This window comes from Puma concolor, chromosome C2 (assembly GCF_028749965.1).
Source record: "Puma concolor isolate L17-30 chromosome C2, mPumCon1.1.hap2, whole genome shotgun sequence".
Classification (NCBI taxonomy): domain Eukaryota; kingdom Metazoa; phylum Chordata; class Mammalia; order Carnivora; family Felidae; genus Puma; species Puma concolor.
The window spans coordinates 110,646,953-110,665,172 of NC_141675.1; the positions used below are offsets into that span (position 1 = coordinate 110,646,953).

General features: G+C 38.8%; 1 protein-coding gene across 3 annotated transcripts in view; it reads right to left on the reverse strand.

The window, feature by feature from the left end:
• Nucleotides 1-18,220, reverse strand: part of NXPE3 (neurexophilin and PC-esterase domain family member 3) — a 42,809-nt gene that overhangs the window by 4,187 nt on the left and 20,402 nt on the right. For all 3 annotated transcript variants that reach the window (XM_025913790.2, XM_086675551.1, XM_086675552.1), the window contains 2 exons: nt 16,628-17,382; nt 10,031-10,104 (listed from right to left, as the gene is read on the reverse strand). In XM_025913790.2, the coding sequence (XP_025769575.1) occupies nt 10,031-10,104; nt 16,628-17,382 (829 nt within the window). The remainder of the gene's footprint in view (nt 1-10,030; nt 10,105-16,627; nt 17,383-18,220) is intronic.

Below are 18,220 nucleotides of genomic sequence, written 5' to 3' on the forward strand. Positions count from 1 at the left end.
AAAATGTTCCAAGAAACAAAATTATGGCCCTATATCTGTTAGCGTGCTGGTATCTGGGTAACATTTCCCGCCATCACATCTCAAAGAAATCCCAGACTTTCCCCTTGCTACAAAAGGTTCTCCTTTGCACAAAAATAGGAAGATGTGAAATGTGTGTGAGGGTATTATTGGTGGACAGAGGCAAAAAGGGGACTTTGGGCATTCCCTCTGATTATGCATGTTTTTATCAAAGCCAAAAATAAAGGCAGGCAAATACCATGGAAATGTGTAGACATTAACTATTGTCTAGCATTTTCCCGGAATAAGTTTCTCATCCAAAGGCCTATGAGGCAAGTAACACCTTAAATTCATATTTTACATAAGCATAGTAATATTAGTCCACTGTTCCTCAACCTAATAAAAGGAAAATTTTAACCCATGGGTCCCGCAATCAAATAGTAATTCAGATAACCACCACTTAATACAGCGAAGAAACCAAATACACACACTCTAAAGAACTATTCCCCACATTACAAAAGGTTCAGAAGAATGTACAAATATTACAATGAGCAATATTTAAAATGCAGCAGCAGTTTGTACTCATGGCTGTAGCCCAGCTACACATGACACGAGAGGCAGGACACCCTTCAAAGGGAAAGTCAACATCCTTCTTCCCTAACACCTCCCTTGGAAAATGCTGTTGTAGAAACAACACACTTTAAGTGCTTCAAAATAAACAGACAGGGATGGCTAATATTTCTTGAGAGTTTACTCTGCAATTAAATATATTATCTCATACGATGCTCACAATAACCCTTTAAAGCAGGTCCTAGTGTTAACCCTGCCTTTTGGAACAGCAACTTGACTTAGATCCAGAGCTAACAAGCAGCAAAGCCAAGACCTGATCCAAGCAGGTGAGCCCCAAAGCCCATGGTCTAACCACTGTGCTACATATACCACGTCTCAAAAACAGAGGTTTGTAGATGTCAGCCATTTTCTTTTTGGATTTTTTCCTGAAGGTGTACACTTACTTGTTTCTAACACTCAAATCTACAATCTTCAAATACCATCAATTATTTTACATCACTTCCTTACACACCCCAAAGCTTAAACCTTGATCATAATCCAGTAATTCTCCAGTCTCACCTGTTAAACCACAATTCAAAATCCAAATGTTTATACAACTCAGAAATCTAAATTTGAGCCCCATATTTGTGACTATTTTCAGCTTATTACCTTGATATTATAAGATAATACTCAAAATTATTTTGGTTTTATTCCCTTCAAAGAAGATGCCCTATTTGACAGATACTGCATATTTAACCTTTTAATTCAGCCATCTGCTAATTCTTTGAAGGTTCAGGGCCTAAGCTGAAAAGTAAACAGCATTTTTAAAAGCTTTACTTGGAAAATGTTATTGTCAAAGAAAAGACAAGGGGGGGGGTAAATATTTATTTGGCTTATTCATAAACAGTTTCTCCACATGTTACCAAGTATGACTTTACTATGTTACCACACCTTGCCCAAAGCTTCCTCATTATATCATCATGTCAAGGTTATACAGACAGGGAGCTCCAGAGCAGACACCTGGGACCCAAAGAAAACATCTACTAGAAGGGGAATTAAAAGTGATTTTGAAGTTACACTTTTTACCATGGTTAATTCAGAAGATTTGGCTATTCTGTGCCAAATACATGTTATAAAGGAAAGTGTATATCACACAGGAAACAATTACCATTTCCATTCAAATGTTAATTTTATTTACTACCAGAGTTAAGTCAAGCAAAGCAAATCAATTACTGAACTGACATTAATTCTTCACACATGCAGCACTAGATAACAGAGCAGATTTTTAAAGTGTAATGCATGTACCTACATTGCCCTCTTATGGTCAGTGGAGACAAAAACATTTCTTACTTTATTAAGACTTTAAGCAGTCTGAAGTTCTTTAAAAAGACCGCATTTCTTGGAACTTGGAATGCATTTTCACATACGACATGAAAGTCTCTTAAATCAATAATATAACTCCTAATGAACTATACATGTGGAATAAAAATAGTTTTGTGGGTTTTTTTAATTTATTTGAGAGAAGGGGAGAGAGAGAGAGAAAGCACAAGCAGGAGAAGGGCAGAGAGAGAGGGAGAGAATCCCAAGCAGGCTCCTCATTGTCAGCGCAGAGCCTGATGAGGGCCTCAAACTCACAAACCATCAGATCATGACCCGAGCCAAAACAGAGTCAGACACTTAACTGACTGACACACCCAAGCGCCCCAAAAATAGTTTTAAAACAAAACGGAGTTATTGCTTAGATTTTACAGTTTTCTTAAATACTGATGGTGAAGGAAGTAGTTTTTGTGGATGGTTATCAAAAGCAGATAAGATCTTTATGCAAAATCAGAAGGGATAGCTTCAATTATCTGCAGGTTAAGGTCCCTGCTTCTCTAAAATGTCTTGGCTTCTCTTTAAAACTCATAGCTTATAGTTTCCTCCAAAGGGTGTCATCCCATGTCATTCATTAGCCAAAACGAGGACTATTTGGACCACAAATGGGACAAAACAAGAGAAGAGCAGAGAAAAAAATTTCCCTCAACTATCTAGAAAGAGCTGGGTGAGAGGGAGACAGTGTGAATTAAGACTGGGAGGTATGAGTGAGTGCATGTTAGTGCACACGTCCCTTAACTTCATAGCATAGAATTATCTGTAGAAGTGAGAAAAGTAAAAGGCAGGCCAATGAGGAGTATATAGTTCATGAGAGAAAAAACAAGACAAGACAAAGAAAGAGAGTCAAACAATTCCTCTCCTCAAGGAACACAATTAGCACCGGAACGCTTGGGTGCCATCTCAGGGAGATGAGAAATGAGGACAGCGTGTGTCGAGCTGTTCAGGTACAACTTGTCAAGCACTGGGACTACGAGAAGTCCTGGCTACACAGCAGTTATTATAGCTTGAGTTTACCCTTGAGTCTCCCCCTGGAAAACCTTGGGAATTTAATTTTTCTCTTTATACTTTAGTCCCCTAAAACCTAAGCATTTTTCGGAGGGAAGCTAAACAGGTACAGGTAGAAATACCTATAGATTAAAAGAATGCTGAAAGGACCTCAGATAACGGCTAGTCCAAATGTCTTTTAAAGGTGAAGATGGTACGTCACAGAGGGACTTGCTGAAGTTTCCCAGAGAGCCATAGAGCCAGCTAGTGGTAAAGGTGGTCCTGTTTACAAAGGCATACATTTCACTACCGATACAGTTGTGGGGAGCTTCCTACCCCCAAATGATATCAGTCAGTTGGATTTTACATAGCATATGAGCCCTTTGATTTTCTAAGTTAACCAAATAAAATGTATTCTGTACCAAGTATTTTTTCCAACTGAAGGTGGTTGTCTTTAAAATAGCTTGGGGCGCCTGGGTGGCGCAGTCGGTTAAGCGTCCGACTTCAGCCAGGTCACGATCTCGCGTTCCGTGAGTTCGAGCCCCGCGTCGGGCTCTGGGCTGATGGCTCAGAGCCTGGAGCCTGTTTCCGATTCTGTGTCTCCCTCTCTCTCTGCCCCTCGCCCGTTCATGCTCTGTCTCTCTCTGTCCCAAAAATAAATAAACGTTGAAAAAAAATTTAAAAAAAAAATAAAATAAAATAAAATAGCTTTGTCCAGGGGTGCCTGGGTGGTTCAGTCGGTTAAGCATCCAACTCTTGGTTTTGGCTCAGGTCACGATCTCACAGTTCCCTGAGTTCATGCCCTGCTCGGGCTCTGCACTGACAGTACGGAACTTGCTTGGGATTCTCTCTCTCTTCCCCCCTACTCAAAATAAATAAATAAACCTTTTTTTTTTTTTTTTAAAGTAGCTTTGTCCACTTTGTTGTGATAGCACCTTTCCATTTTCTAAACAACCTCATAGTGAGGTCTCATCCATAAAGTCATTAGTTTGGTTTTCATCGAACAACATAAAACACTATTTTATCATTCACTCCACCATTTGGATGCATTTAGAAACTAGAGAGTTGATGAACTCCACTACTGCAGACAAACCCAAACGTTAAGACATCCTCCCCCACACCTCCCAAGCATATTAAGGGATAGCAGAAAAAGGGCTAGACTCGAGTCAGAGGTCCTGGTTTATGTCTGACTCCACGTCTCCAATAGGAGACCCCAGAAATCACTTAAAACTCTCATCTTACTCATCTCCTGTATTCTCAGAGTCTAGTCTAGCATCAGACACAGAGCAGATGTCAAAATGATGACGTATCAGTCTCTGGACCTTGCTTCAATTACCAATAAAATGGGTAAATTATTAGTTACTTTGAAGGGCTGTTGTGAAAGTTCAATACTGTAGTAGTATTAATAGTTTTTAATCATAAAGGGCAACACTGGAATGCTAGAAATATTCTATATGTTCTAAACATTCTATATCTTTGTATGGGTGGCAGTAATTGTATTAGTTTTCTATTGGTGCATGGCAAATCACCACAAACGTAGTAACTTAAAAACAAGAGATGTTTAATATCACATAGTTCTGCCAAGAGTCCAGGGCATGACATAGCTGGGTTCCCTGCTAAGGGTCTCACAGGTTGAAATCAGGTTGACAGCAGGACTGTGTTCCTTTCTGTAGACAAGAGAAATCTGCTTCCAACCCCATTCAATTACTGGCCAGATTCAGTTCCTTGTGGTTATAATACTGAGTTTCTTGTTTCCTTGGTCACTGTCAGCCAGGGAATGCCCTTCAGCTCCTAGAAACTGTCTACATTTCTTGCCACATGGCCTCCTCCATCTTTAGAGCCAGCAACAAAGAATCCTGCTCACATGGAAGCCTTCTCACACTTTGAATTTCTTCAAGAAGAACTTGGTCCCTATTGAGGGCTTATCCAATTAAGTCAGGTCTGCCCAGGATAGTATCTCTTTTTTTAAAGTCATGGGAGTGATATACTATCACATTTACAGGTCCTTCCCACACTCAAGAGAAAAAGAATTATATAAAGGCATGGATCAGTGGGAGTCATCTTAGAATTCAGCCTACCACAGTTACAGATACAAATGTAAAATTCCATTGTACTATATATTTGCAATCCACGTACTATACTGTACGTAAGATACACCTCAAAAGATAAAGAAAAGGGGCGCCTAGGTGGCTCAGTCAGTTGAGTGTCCAACTTTTGATTTCAGCTTTGGTCACAGTCCCAAGGTTGTGGGCTTGCGCCTGGGTCCTGCAACGGTCTCTGTGCTGAGTGTGGAGCCTGCTTGGGATTCTCTCTCTCTCTCTCTCTCTCTCTCTCTCTCTCTCTTTCTCTCTCTCTCTCTCTCCTTCTGGCCCTCTCTCCCACTGGCTCTCTTTCTTTCTAAAATATAATTAATTAATTAATTTTTTAAAAAGATAAAGAAAATAGCAAAAGGCTACAAAGATGTTAATGCTTATTCTGTTGCTATTAAATCTAGTTTTATCCCAAACTCTCAGTAAGCTTCCCCCCAAAATATGAACTCTAGTTTAGTTGTTGATGAGGTTAGAAGCCATCAAGGCTTCTATCAGGCTATGATGATCTAGGGACCACAGTACAGGTGCTAATAAAAATTCAGCAGCAATTCTGACACTGGGAAAGACTGTCAGAAACCAGATACTTATCCCTGATGAGCTATTTTCATCTAATTAAAAGCTATGTTTCTTTGCTTTTGACTGGAATTATACCCATGCATGGGGGAAGACAGGTAATCTCAAACAGTTCAGCAGACTAAATATGCATCTTAGAATAAGTTTAACTTGCAGGAAAATCAATTAACTAATACTTTTTTTAAATGTTGATAGGGAAATAAAACCCTTCAAAATATAGGATTCATAAGTAAAATAATAAAAGTGGAAAGACTATGAACCCTTCCAAGTCTAGGTCAAATAACACACAAATGGGTGTGAAACATGTCAGAGAGTAAGGAAGTGCTTAAGGAAAAAAAATGTGTATACACACACACACACACATATATATACACATATATGTATACATACACACACATACATATACACATATATACGTATCATAGGTACATATATACGTTAGCATGTCAAAGGGGCATAGGGGCCAAATTGAAAAAGTTCCCAATTGCCAAAATTGAAGCAATTAGAGCAACAAAATAAATAACAGTTGAATTCGGTAATAATCCAAAAAATGAGATAAATAATCATGAGCCATGAGTCTATATGGACATAATTAAATAAATGGGAAAGAAGGGACAACTCTTCCTTACAGAAAAATTCCAATTAATAAATGTCTTAGAAATGAGAGATTAGAAAGTCACCATTAAATACCACCCAAATAATTGCTGCTGACAAGATCTATTAATGAATGCTAAAATTAGTGGGTGAAAGTATACGCAGAAATAGGATGTGTACATCCTGATGGAATACAGAGACATCCAGGATGTCTTTGTATTAGTTTCCTGTGGCTACTATAACAGATTGCCACATATTCAGTGGCTTAAAACAACACAAATTTATTCTCTTACAGTTTTGGAGGGAGGCCAGAAATCCAAAATCAGTATCACCGATACCAAATCCAAGGTATCAGTAAGGCCATGCTTTCTCTGGAAGAGCTAGGGAAGAATCTGTTCCCTTTCCTCTTCCACACCTGTATTCTTTGGCTCATGGCCTCTTTCTCCATTTGTTAAGCCAGCAGCATGGCATCTTCAAATTTCTCTCTACTTCCACTGTCACATTGCCTTCTGCTTTTGTATGAAATCTCCCTCTTCCTCCCTCTTAAAAGGACACTTGTGATTGCATTTAGGGCCCACTCAGATTATCCGGATAATCTCTCCCCATCTCTAGACCCTTAGCTTAATCACACATGCAAAATTTCCTTTGCCATCCATATATAGCAACGTTCACCAATTTGAGGGATTAAGATCTGGATATCTCTGGGGGCCATTATTCAGCCTACCACAGTTTCAAAGTATCCCCCCAGGATACAGAGAAGAGAACCCTGACAGACACCACTTTAACCAGGTGATCAAATTTAACATTGTTAACAGAACATATTGACATCATGTACTCCCTTAAAAGGACACAACATCATTTCTGTGCTATTCTTCCAAAAATGCATACTCTCATTCCAATCATGAGAAAACATTTAAAAATCCAAATTTAGAAACATTCTAAAAAATATCTGACCAAAGTTCTTCAAAGTGTAAAGGTCAAGATAATGTCACAGAAGTAAGACTAAAGAAACATGGTGACTAAATGCAACCTGGGATTCTGCATGGGATTCTAAAACAGAAAAAGGACATTGGTGGAAAAACTCATGAAATCCAAGTAAACTCTACAGCTTAGTTAATGATACTGTACTGATGTTAAAACCTTAGTTTTGGAAGTATTCTGTGGTTATATAAGATGTTAGCATAAGGGAAGCTGGGTGTAGGCTATACAGGAACTTTATACTATTTTTGCAACTTATTTTAAGTCTAAAATATTCCAAAAACAAAAAATATATATATTAAAAAAGAGAAAGAAAGGAATGAAGGGAGGAACATAGGGAAGGTGGGAGGCATGTGAGCCCTTGGTTTAGGGTCTTTGAGTGCGCCCTGCTGGTCACGAGAGTGAACTGCAGTGAAGTCCTCCAAGGCTGGGTGTCTTTGATGTTATGTAAAGCAATTGCCCTTCTCTTTTCCTTCCAGTAATGTACCTGCTCTGAGGCGGTCTTCTCAAAGCCAAGCTATTCTCCTATTGATTCACGGTTTCTTTCTTCTTCTAAAAATCCATCAAAAGTCTCACTAGTTCCAAAATCTGTCTTCTCTCTAAACAGAACAGTACATCACAAACCCACAAACACTTACTGGCTGAACATCGAGACCTGTCAGGTGCAGGTAAACCATCCAAAACTCCACCCGCTGACCATCCCACTAGACACCCAGGAATGAGGCAGCCACGCCAGAAGACTGGGGCTGGGGCAGAGAAGGATAGAGTATGAGGAGTGCAGGACTAGGGGGAATAGACGCGAGGTTGAGGCCCAGGCAAATAAAGGCAAATAAAAGTATTTCTATTAATGATGTTTCATGTATGAATCTTTTAAGGGGCGCCTGGGTGGCGCAGTCGGTTAAGCGTCCGACTTCAGCCAGGTCACGATCTCGCGGTCCGTGAGTTCCAGCCCCGCGTCAGGCTCTGGGCTGATGGCTCGGAGCCTGGAGCCTGTTTCGGATTCTGTGTCTCCCTCTCTCTCTGCCCCTCCCCCGTTCATGCTCTGTCTCTCTCTGTCCCAAAAATAAATAAAAAAACGTTGAAAAAAATTTTAAATAAAATTAGTAACTCACTGGCTTCAAGTAAATAAAATACAGCTTTCATTAGGAAAAGACTGAGATTTCTTGTGGCACATGATAGTGGAGACCAGAGATATATAGACTGGCAGTATCCTGGCTGTATCTGGGCCACAGACAATAATTTTATTTAGCCCACACAATATTTTAAATGTTTGCAATTGGATGCCAATGTTTTGAAATCTGGAGATATTACATTTAAAGATTAAGGATTAAGAGTTCTGATTTTTGTTCATGGAAAAAAGAAACCCTATACATCTGAGCACATTTCTGCACAACAAAGCAGCAAGAGCTGTAGACAAGCTGTGCTTGCACTTAGGTTCTTCCCCCACCATTCACACAAGGCATGCCTATGACTAATACCCACCCTGGCTAGATTCACATGTATTGCACGCCTAGGCCCTATGGCAATAGTGTTTGCCAGTATCTGTGCAGTATCTATCATATATACTGTCATATATGCTTTCAACAGCCAAAAGGGCCTTGCCATCTGCATAAGTTTCCTTAATAATATTCATCCTTTCTTTCTAAAAGTCACCGTGGCTAAAACAGAACACATACATTTACTCTATATTGTTTTACTTTTAACAATACCCAATGCCAATGGATCAAAATCACCTGGAAGGTTTGCTAAAACCCAGACTGCTAGGCCCCACGCCCGAGTTTCTGATTCAGTAGCCTGAGGTAAGACCTAAGAATCTGCAATTCTAGCTGATTCTGCTAATGCAGAGATCACACGTTGAGAAAACCAGAGTTCAGTAACATAATGCTTTTGATTTTAAAAATTTCCTTGCCGATTTCATACACGTTTCTTGGATAACTCTAGAGTAGTGATATCCGACAGAATTTCTGCAATGATGGATACACTACATTCCATATAAAATGCTGCCCAACATGGTAGCCACCAGCCACACATGGCTCCCGAGGATGTGTGACTTAAGAATTAAATTTTAGGGGAGCCTGGGTGGCTCAGTCAGTTAAGTGTCCGACTTTGGCTGAGGTCATGATCTCACAGTTTGTGGGTTCGGGCCCCGCATAGGGCTCTGTACTGACAGCTCAGAGCCTGGAGCCTGCTTCGGATTCTGTGTCTCCCTCTCTCTCTGCCCTTCCCCTGCTTGTGCTCTGGCTCTCTCTCTCTTTCTCTTAGAAATAAATAAACATTAAAAATTTTGTTTAAAAAAAAAGAATTACATTTTAATTTTTAGTTAATTTTAATTAATTTAAATTTAAATAGCCATGTGTGGCTAGTAGCTACCATATCGGACAGTATAGCACCGAAGTCTCTTGAGCAGCCAACCAGAGAGGGGAAGGGGAAGAAGACAACTTTCACAGCAGTATAAATAGCAAAGCCTAAGATTATGCACATAAGGTCTGATTTATTTTAATTAAAAAACTCTTTTAGTATTTTCAATTGTGCCCAGAAGTAACCATGGCATATTAAAAGGAGGAAAGAAGTTTTAATGACATTAGTGAAACCACAGAGCCTCAACCCATTTAGCAAGAAAAACAGGGGCGCCTGGGTGGCGCAGTCGGTTAAGCGTCGACTTCAGCCAGGTCACGATCTCGCGGTCTGTGAGCTCGAGCCCCGCGTCAGGCTCTGGGCTGATGGCTCGGAGCCTGGAGCCTGTTTCTGATTCTGTGTCTCCCTCTCTCTCTGCCCCTCCCCCGTTCATGCTCTGTCTCTCTCTGTCCCAAAAATAAATAAACGTTGAAAAAAAAAAAATTAAAAAAAAAAAAAAAAGAAAAACAACAAATCATCAAGCTCATTCTTTTTACCTTTTATTCTCCTGGGAATCACAGTCACCCAATCAGGTCCGCTGGAGTTGATTGGCATTTTGATATTGACACCACTTTAAAAGGAATAAGAAGAACACAAGTTTAGATTTGAGAACATTTACTTTCTAATATGTATCTTCATTTGCAAATTAAAATAACAGGATTTCACAGAACATTAAGATGAAATATTCTTATAAATGCTACTCAACACAATCAATTAATAAACCAGGTCTCTTAAAATAAGCAGGTTATGTGGATATATAAAGTGAATAGAAATTAAATAGGTTTTTAATTTTTCACCACATAGCCCTGAGAGTATAATCTCTAAAATGACAAATTCTGGTTTAAATTCTTTATTCCCCTTGGACTCGGAAAATGGCTCACACTGATGAGAATGTCCATTCTGTCACTATCTAATTTTCAGATTATAAATCTATGTAGCATTAAATCACAGGTCAGATTCCTTAGGCCTTGCCCAGAACAGAGATGAGTCCTACTAGAGACACTTGTCCCCAGATATGTGCTCTTTCAGGACTTTGTTCACCATTGGTATGGCCCTGTAGTGTCTCTTTCTAAAACATACTCCTCAGTGACACAGATTGTGTTTCACTCACCTTTTGTCTCCAGCACTTAGCACAGGCCCTGGGCTAGAGTCCATGCTTGGACAATATTAGATTGAGGGCTGTGTGAAAAAGTGGGAGAGTGTGGAGTCCAGGGAAAAAGTACTGGAAATTTGGTATAACTATGCCAGAAACTGGGTCACAACAATCACCTCTTACACTTAGGCCAAAAACAGACAAAAAAATAAAATGCTAACTTTCCAAATTCTTGATACGTGAACTTGAATCACAATATTTTATCAAAAATCAGTTCAAAAGAGATATGTTCTTAAATAATTCTTAAGCTTCTAAATGAACAAAGGAAAAAAAAGAGAGAGACCAAAAAACAGATAGTACAAAAAACTATGGAGAACTGATGGTCACCAGAGGGAAGGTGGGCAGGGAGATGAGTGAAATCGGTAAAGAAGATTAAAGAGTACACTTCTATTGATTAGCACTGAGTAATATATGGAACTGTTGAATCACAATCAATATTATACACCTGACACTAATATAACACTGTATGTTAACCACACTGGAATTAAATTTTTTTAATAAAATAAAAATATAATTTTTAAGCTTCTACTATGGGCCTGGCACTGTCCTAGATGTCAGGGATGTAACAATAAACAAGACACACAGCATCTCCTCCTTCAGGGAAATGACATTCTAATGGGGAGACAAGAAACAAGGAAGGCAGTGCAGCTGACCTTGAACAACATGTTTTTGTTTTGTTTTGTTTTGTTTTTTTTGCTGCCTACAAGAGGATCATTTCTTTTTTTCAAACATTTTGGAAGTTTGCAGCCATTATTTCTTTATTTTTTTCTTAAACTAACATTCAATCTTTATTGTACACACACACACGTATGTATGTGTGTGTGTGTGTGTGTGTATATATATATATATATATATATATACACATATATATATATATATATATAATTTATTTCATTCTTTCTCACTGCCAAGTAATATTCCATTGTATATATAAACCACATCTTCTTTATCCATTTGTCAGTTGATGGGCATTTAGGCTCTTTCCATAATTTGGCTATTGTTGAAAGTGCTGCTATAAACATTGGGGTACAAGTGCCCCTATGCATCAGTACTCCTGTATCCCTTGGGTAAATTCCTAGCAGTGCTGTTGCTGGGTTATAAGGTAGATCTATTTTTAATTTTTTGAGGAACCTCCACACTGTTTTCCAGAATGGCTGCACCAGTTTGCATTCCCACCAACAGTGCAAGAGGGTTCCCTTTCTCCACATCCTCACCAGCATCTATAGTCTCCTGATTTGTTCATTTTAGCCACTCTGACTGGCATGAGGTGGTATCTCAGTGTGGTTTTGATTTGTATTTCCTTGATGAGGAGTGATGTTGAGCATCTTTTCATTTCATGTGCCTGTTGGTCATCTGGTTGTCTTCTTTAGAAAGTGTCTATTCATGTCTTCTGCCCATTTCTTCACTGGATTATTTGTTTTTCAGGTGGGGAGTTTGGTGAGTTCTTTATAGATTTTGGATACTAGCCCTTTGTCCGATATGTCATTTGCAAATATCTTTTCCCATTCCGTCGGTTGCCTTTTAGTTTTGCTGATTGTTTCCTTTGCGGTGCAGAGGCTTTTTATCTTCACAAGAACCCAATAGTTCATTTTTGCTTTTAATTCCCTTGCCTTTGGAGATGTGTCAAGTAAGAAATTGCTATGGCTGAGGTTTTCTCCTGCTTTCTCCTCTAGGGTTTTGATGGTTTCCTGTCTCACATTCAGGTCCTTCATCTATTTTGAGTTTATCTTTGTGAATGGTGTAAGAAAATGGTCTAGTTTCATTCTTCTGCATGTTGCTGTCCAGTTCTCCCAGCACCATTTGTTAAAGAGACTATTTTTTTTCCATTCTTTCCTGCTTTGGATATTCTTTCCTGCTTTGTCAAAGATTAGTTTGCCATACATTTGTGGGTCCAATTCTGGAATCTCTATTTTATTCCATTGGTTCTATGTGCCTGTTTTTGTGCCAATACCATACTGTCTTGATGATTACAGCTTTGTAGTACAGGCTAAAGTCTGGGATTGTGATGCCTCCTGCTTTGGTTTTCTTCTTCAATATTACTTTGACTATTCAAGGTCTTTTGTGTGAACAACATGGCTTTGAACTGTGCAGCTCCACTTATGCATGGATTTTTTCAATAAATGCAGTACAGTCCTGTAAATGTATTTTCTGTTCCTAATGATTTTCTTAACATTTTCTTTTCTCTAGCCTACTTTACTATAAGACTACAGTATATATAATACATACAGCATACAAAATATGTGTTAATCAACTGTTCTTATCAGTAAAGGTTCTGGTCAATGGTAGAATATTAGTAAAGTCTTTGGGAAATCAAAAGTTATAGCAGATTTTTGACTGTGCAGGTGGTTGGCACGTCTAAATCCTGAGACTTTTAAGGGTCAACTGTATGTTTAGAAAATAGTTTAAATAAGTTACATTTAGGAGAGAACATGACTTTTAAAACAGCACAAATAAACTGCTTTCGTGGGAGAGCTTTAAGATAAGGAAAAGAAGAAAATTTGCCCTTTGAAATTTTCCTGTAAAAATGTTTAACCTCAATCTGGTCATGTAGAAACAATAAAGCAGCAAATCCAAATTAAGGGACATCTACAAAGCAGTGACATCAAAACCTTAATGTTGTGAAAAACATGCTAGAGGGGGCGCCTGGGTGGCTCGGTCAGTTGAGTGTCCGACTCTTGGTTTTGGCTCAGGTCATGATCTCTTCATGAGTTTGAGACCCACATCTGGCTCTGCAATAGCAGGGTGGAGCCTGCTTGGGATTCTCTCTCTTTCCCTCTCTCTCTGCCCCTCCCCTGCTCACACTGTCTCTGTCTCTCTCAAAATAAATAAACAAAAAATCAAACAAACAAACAAAAAAAAAAAACACAAGCTAGAAACCTCATCCAAATTAAAGATTAAAGAGATAACTGAGGGTGCCTGAGTAGCTCAGTCAGTTGGTTAAGCGTCTAACTTTGGCTCAGGGCACAATCTCACATTTTGTGAGTTCGAGCCCCGCATGGGGCTCTCTGCTGTCAGCACAGAGCCCCCTTCAGATCCTCTGTCCCCGCCTCTCTGTCCCTCTCCTGTTTGTGTTCTCTCTCTGTCTCTCCCAAAATAAATAAATAAAATTTAAAAGAAAGGATAACTAAACACATTGTAAGTAATCATAGGTTAGATTAGTTAAAATAAAAATGACAGCTATAAAGGACATTATTGGGACAATCAGAGAAACTTGAGTATGGACTGTATATTCAATAATAGTATTGTATTAATGATAAATGCCCCAAGTGTGATAAATATGTTACAGTTATATGTTGGAGAAAGTTCATGTGCCAGGAGATGCATACCCATGAGGTGCAACACCATGTTGTCTGCAACTTACTCTCAAATGCTCTGGGAAGGGGGATAATTATACATCAACAGACATATATATAAACACACATACAAAGAGAAAGAGAGAGAAAGCAAATGTGGCAAAACATTAACAATGGTGAATCTAAGTTAAAGCTATATGGATGTTCATTTTTATTATTCTTGCAGTGTTTCTAATGATTTGAAAGTTTTTTTAAGCACAAAGTTAGAAAAAAGAAAATATGAAATGATGCTAAAATATATGGGAAGCTTTTCATGTGAGAACCTCATTCTTTCAAAAAGCCTTCCTTTATATTAATAGAATCTTTTAAGCAAAGTACTGTTGTTCTTTCTAAAACCAACATTTTTTAGGAGTAAAGAACAAAGATTAGATCACCTTAATTGTCCAACTGTTATTTAGAGAACCAAAGACCAAAGCTAAGCTTAATCCTTTCTGAATTAAGCAATGCTATGAGCCACCAAGGAAAAAAGGTAAAAATGGATATCAGCTTAACATATTCAGGCCATGAGCTCAAAAAAGCATACCCAAGGACACCTCAAAAAATCAATTTCAATCTTCTTCTTTTTAGCTAGCTGATGTAAAATTTCAGAATTCTAATAAACAATGCAAGAAAAAAAATCAGTAGCAGAACTATCAGATGTTTGATTCCCAAAAATGTTACCTCAAGCAACATCTTATCAGCAAACTTCTAGGTAAGTAGAATTTCTTAATGATTCTACTACAAAGTGCCATCAGTCAGCCTCATCCAGGATGTGCAAGTAAGGACAGAGACATAATTATTTCATCCTTCACGATTCACAGGTGTTTTCTGGTTTTAATGGTAGGATTTAGTGTCAGGAATACTCTTAAATTTTACACTTACTCTCAAATTTTTCTCCCACTTTTTTCCACATGGAATTTCAGTAAGTTATAAGCTGTGCTTCCTCTTTTTTGCTAAGCCACTAAGGAGACTGACAACACAACCCTAAAGGGGAGGAACTGAGCAGTCTTCACACATAGGCAAAAAGTACACAGACCTGAAATCATCTGCTCACCGTCATTGATAAATAACGTGTCTGAAATTGAACCCAGGATTAAAACTAAAGCTAAAGTCCTTGTATACTCAGCTACACGACAAACTAGACAGTTTTCTGAAGAACAGTACAGTAAATACATTGAATAGTGCTCCCTCTGCTGGCATCTAAGAGCATCCCTCTAAAAGCATGGCATCAGTCCAGCAAACATGTATTTAAAACCGATACGACCAAAAGCAGACTCCAGAAATGAAAAATCAGAGCTTTGTTTGAGAAGCTCCTACATACGTTATAGTAGGAACATTTCCCTCACTGAGTAAGAAGTGGGCATAAAACATAAAATTTTTACGGTTGCCCAGAGGTACTCAACAAAACTACCTCTCCACCAAGGAGTATTTTTAAGTATTTATTTCAATAAAAAAATAAAAGGCATTTTTACATTCTGTCAAGTAATTGGACTTTTTGGCCATATGGCTTTTATCATTTTTTTCCTAAGGCATGCTATTTTACTTCAGAACTGTACGAAATGTTGAAGAAAACATTTAATCCATACTGATCCCATACATTCCACTCTGCACATTATTCCGCATTTTCCGCTGAAAAGTTTTACACTTATGTTCCACAAGAGAAATTTGCACACAATAATGCAAAAATTTCCCTAACTGTTAATTTAAAAAACATAGTTTGCCGTGATATTCCTGGTTTCCCATGTTTACCGTTAAGTCAACCCAGCAATGTTATCATATTCATAGTCCTTTTCCTATCAGTATATGATTTTAACAACTGATAATATGTCACTTAAAAATGTTTTTAAAGTTTATTTATTTATTTTGAGAGAGAGAGAGAGAAAGCCCAAGCAGGGGAGAGACAGGAAAGAGAGAATCCCAAGCAGGCTCTGCACCGTCAGCACAGAGCCCAAAGCAGGGCTCAATCTCACAAACCGTGAGATCATGACCTGAGATGAAACCAAGAGTAGGCTGCTTAACTGACTGAGCCACCTAGGTGCTCCTGAAATTTTTTTAGCTTATTAAACATGAAGATAAAACAGTGTCCTGACTACAAGACCTCTTGTCACCCTGTTCTTGGGCGATGTTTTTCATCTGTTCTGTGAATAAGTGATCTTTCTTATATAGTTATCCATGTGCTATGTAGTTCTGAAGTAAAACATAAATCTGAGGGTAAAAGGTCTTTAATTTGAACTAGAAGAAGCTCTAAGCTTCACTTTCTAAAAACTATTCACAAGGGGGCACTGGCTGGCTCAGTCACTGGAGCATGCAACTCTGGATCTTGGGGTTGTGGGTTTGAGCCCCACGTTGGGTGTACAGATCCCTTAAACATTTTTAAAAATCTAAAAATACTTTAAAATAAATAAATAAAAATAAAAACTATTCACAAAATATAAATATTTATTTATTTTCCTATTCGCTACTTCTCCCAAATAGGGCCAACTTCAGAAAGTTATATAAAGCAAATAACCAAAACAAGAAAGTCTTCTAAATGAGATGATGTCACCTAATTGAGACAAAAACAGTGTAAAAGGACCTTAAAATTATCCCCTGGAACAAGAAACACCTACCTCTGGAAGAAAGCGGTCTCTGCAGCAGTTAGGAGGCCCTTCAGGTATCCACCTTTGAAATGGTTAATTCTGCTACTGCAAGGGAGCTTCTTTGGTTTGAAGCAGAACCAGGGCTCTCCAGTATAGACATCTGTAAAGTTACACAGGGGAAGACTCCCAGGAAGACACACATTGCACTCAGTGGTTTCAGAAATTCTTCCTGAACGGAAGAGACTCTTGAAATAGACTCTGTGTGGTTTCTCTTCCTGCAGGCGCTGAAGAACTCTGATCCCCTCAGTGGGGTGGACCAGAGATATGGACACTTTAACTTTGCCTGGCCAGAGCAGAGTAAAGAAGACCTTGTAAAACCCATTCTGGTAGTCTACCACTCTGCCCACAGCCCCTGCCTGCAGCTTAGGGGAGTGGATCCTGGCCTGCAGGTAGTCTCCACCATACTTCTTGGGCTTTCTTTGAAAATCCTGCACATGAACCAGCACTTCTAGCTGGCTTCCCACCTTGAAGAAGGCTGCGGAGTTCAAGATAACAAAGTAGCTGGAAGAAGGGTCAGTGCTCTTCACAAAGGGGACTGGACCCACATCAGGCACCTGCCACTGTAAGGCAGCCAGCAGGGAGTCCTCCTCCGTGCGCTCCCGGCTGGACAGAGTCTGATGCTCATAGCCACAGTAAGGATTCCGGCTAATTCTTGTCATCTGGGAGGAAACAAACTGTCCACTGCTGTCGATGAATGTGGCTGAAACAGTCTCATGGTCCAAGTACTGAAGACAGAAACATAAAAACAGAAACCACAGCTATAATAAATTTCCTTATATCAGCCAAATATATCTCTGCTTCAGTTTAATTTTAATAAAACTACTTGGTATGACATTGTCTCAAAACCCAGAGCTTACTAGTTTAACAGGGCTATCTTATTATAACACAGTGACATCAGGATGAGGAATAAAGTCATAAAGAGATCTCCACACTGTGGATCTCACCTCTGGGAGCTCAATCAAGTTCCTGTAATAAATATCAGGCTTCCAGCAAAACAAGAAGAAAAGGAATCATTTTGAAATATAATAGAGCATTCTGTTCTTCTTAACAAGGCCTGCCCCCAAGAGAAACTATTTTACCAGAGCCTAATCTATTGGGGTTTTATCAGAACTTAACCAAACTGGGGTAGGGAACATACCCAGCTCCAGCCCATTCTAACCATCTATCCAACTTAAAGAGTGTTGGGGAGGACTGAGAAGCACTTTTGAAGTTCACAGCCCCATACCAAAGGCTCCCTAAAGGACTGAGAGTCACTCATAGGACTATAAATCGCTTCACCTCCCTCACACCTCACCACTAAAAACTTATTTATCAGAGTTTCCTTTACCCAGTACATCATGTCCAGCTTTCAACAAAAAATTGTAAGACATACTAAAAGACAAAACACATAGTTTGAAAACACAAATAAGGCATCAGAACCAGACTCAGCTATGGCAGAGTTGTTGGAATAATCAGACCAGTAATTTAAAACAAGTATGATTATTTGACAATAAATTATATACAAAAATTTTTAAATAAAAAAATAAAACAAGTATAATTAATATCTATAAGGCCTCTAAGGGA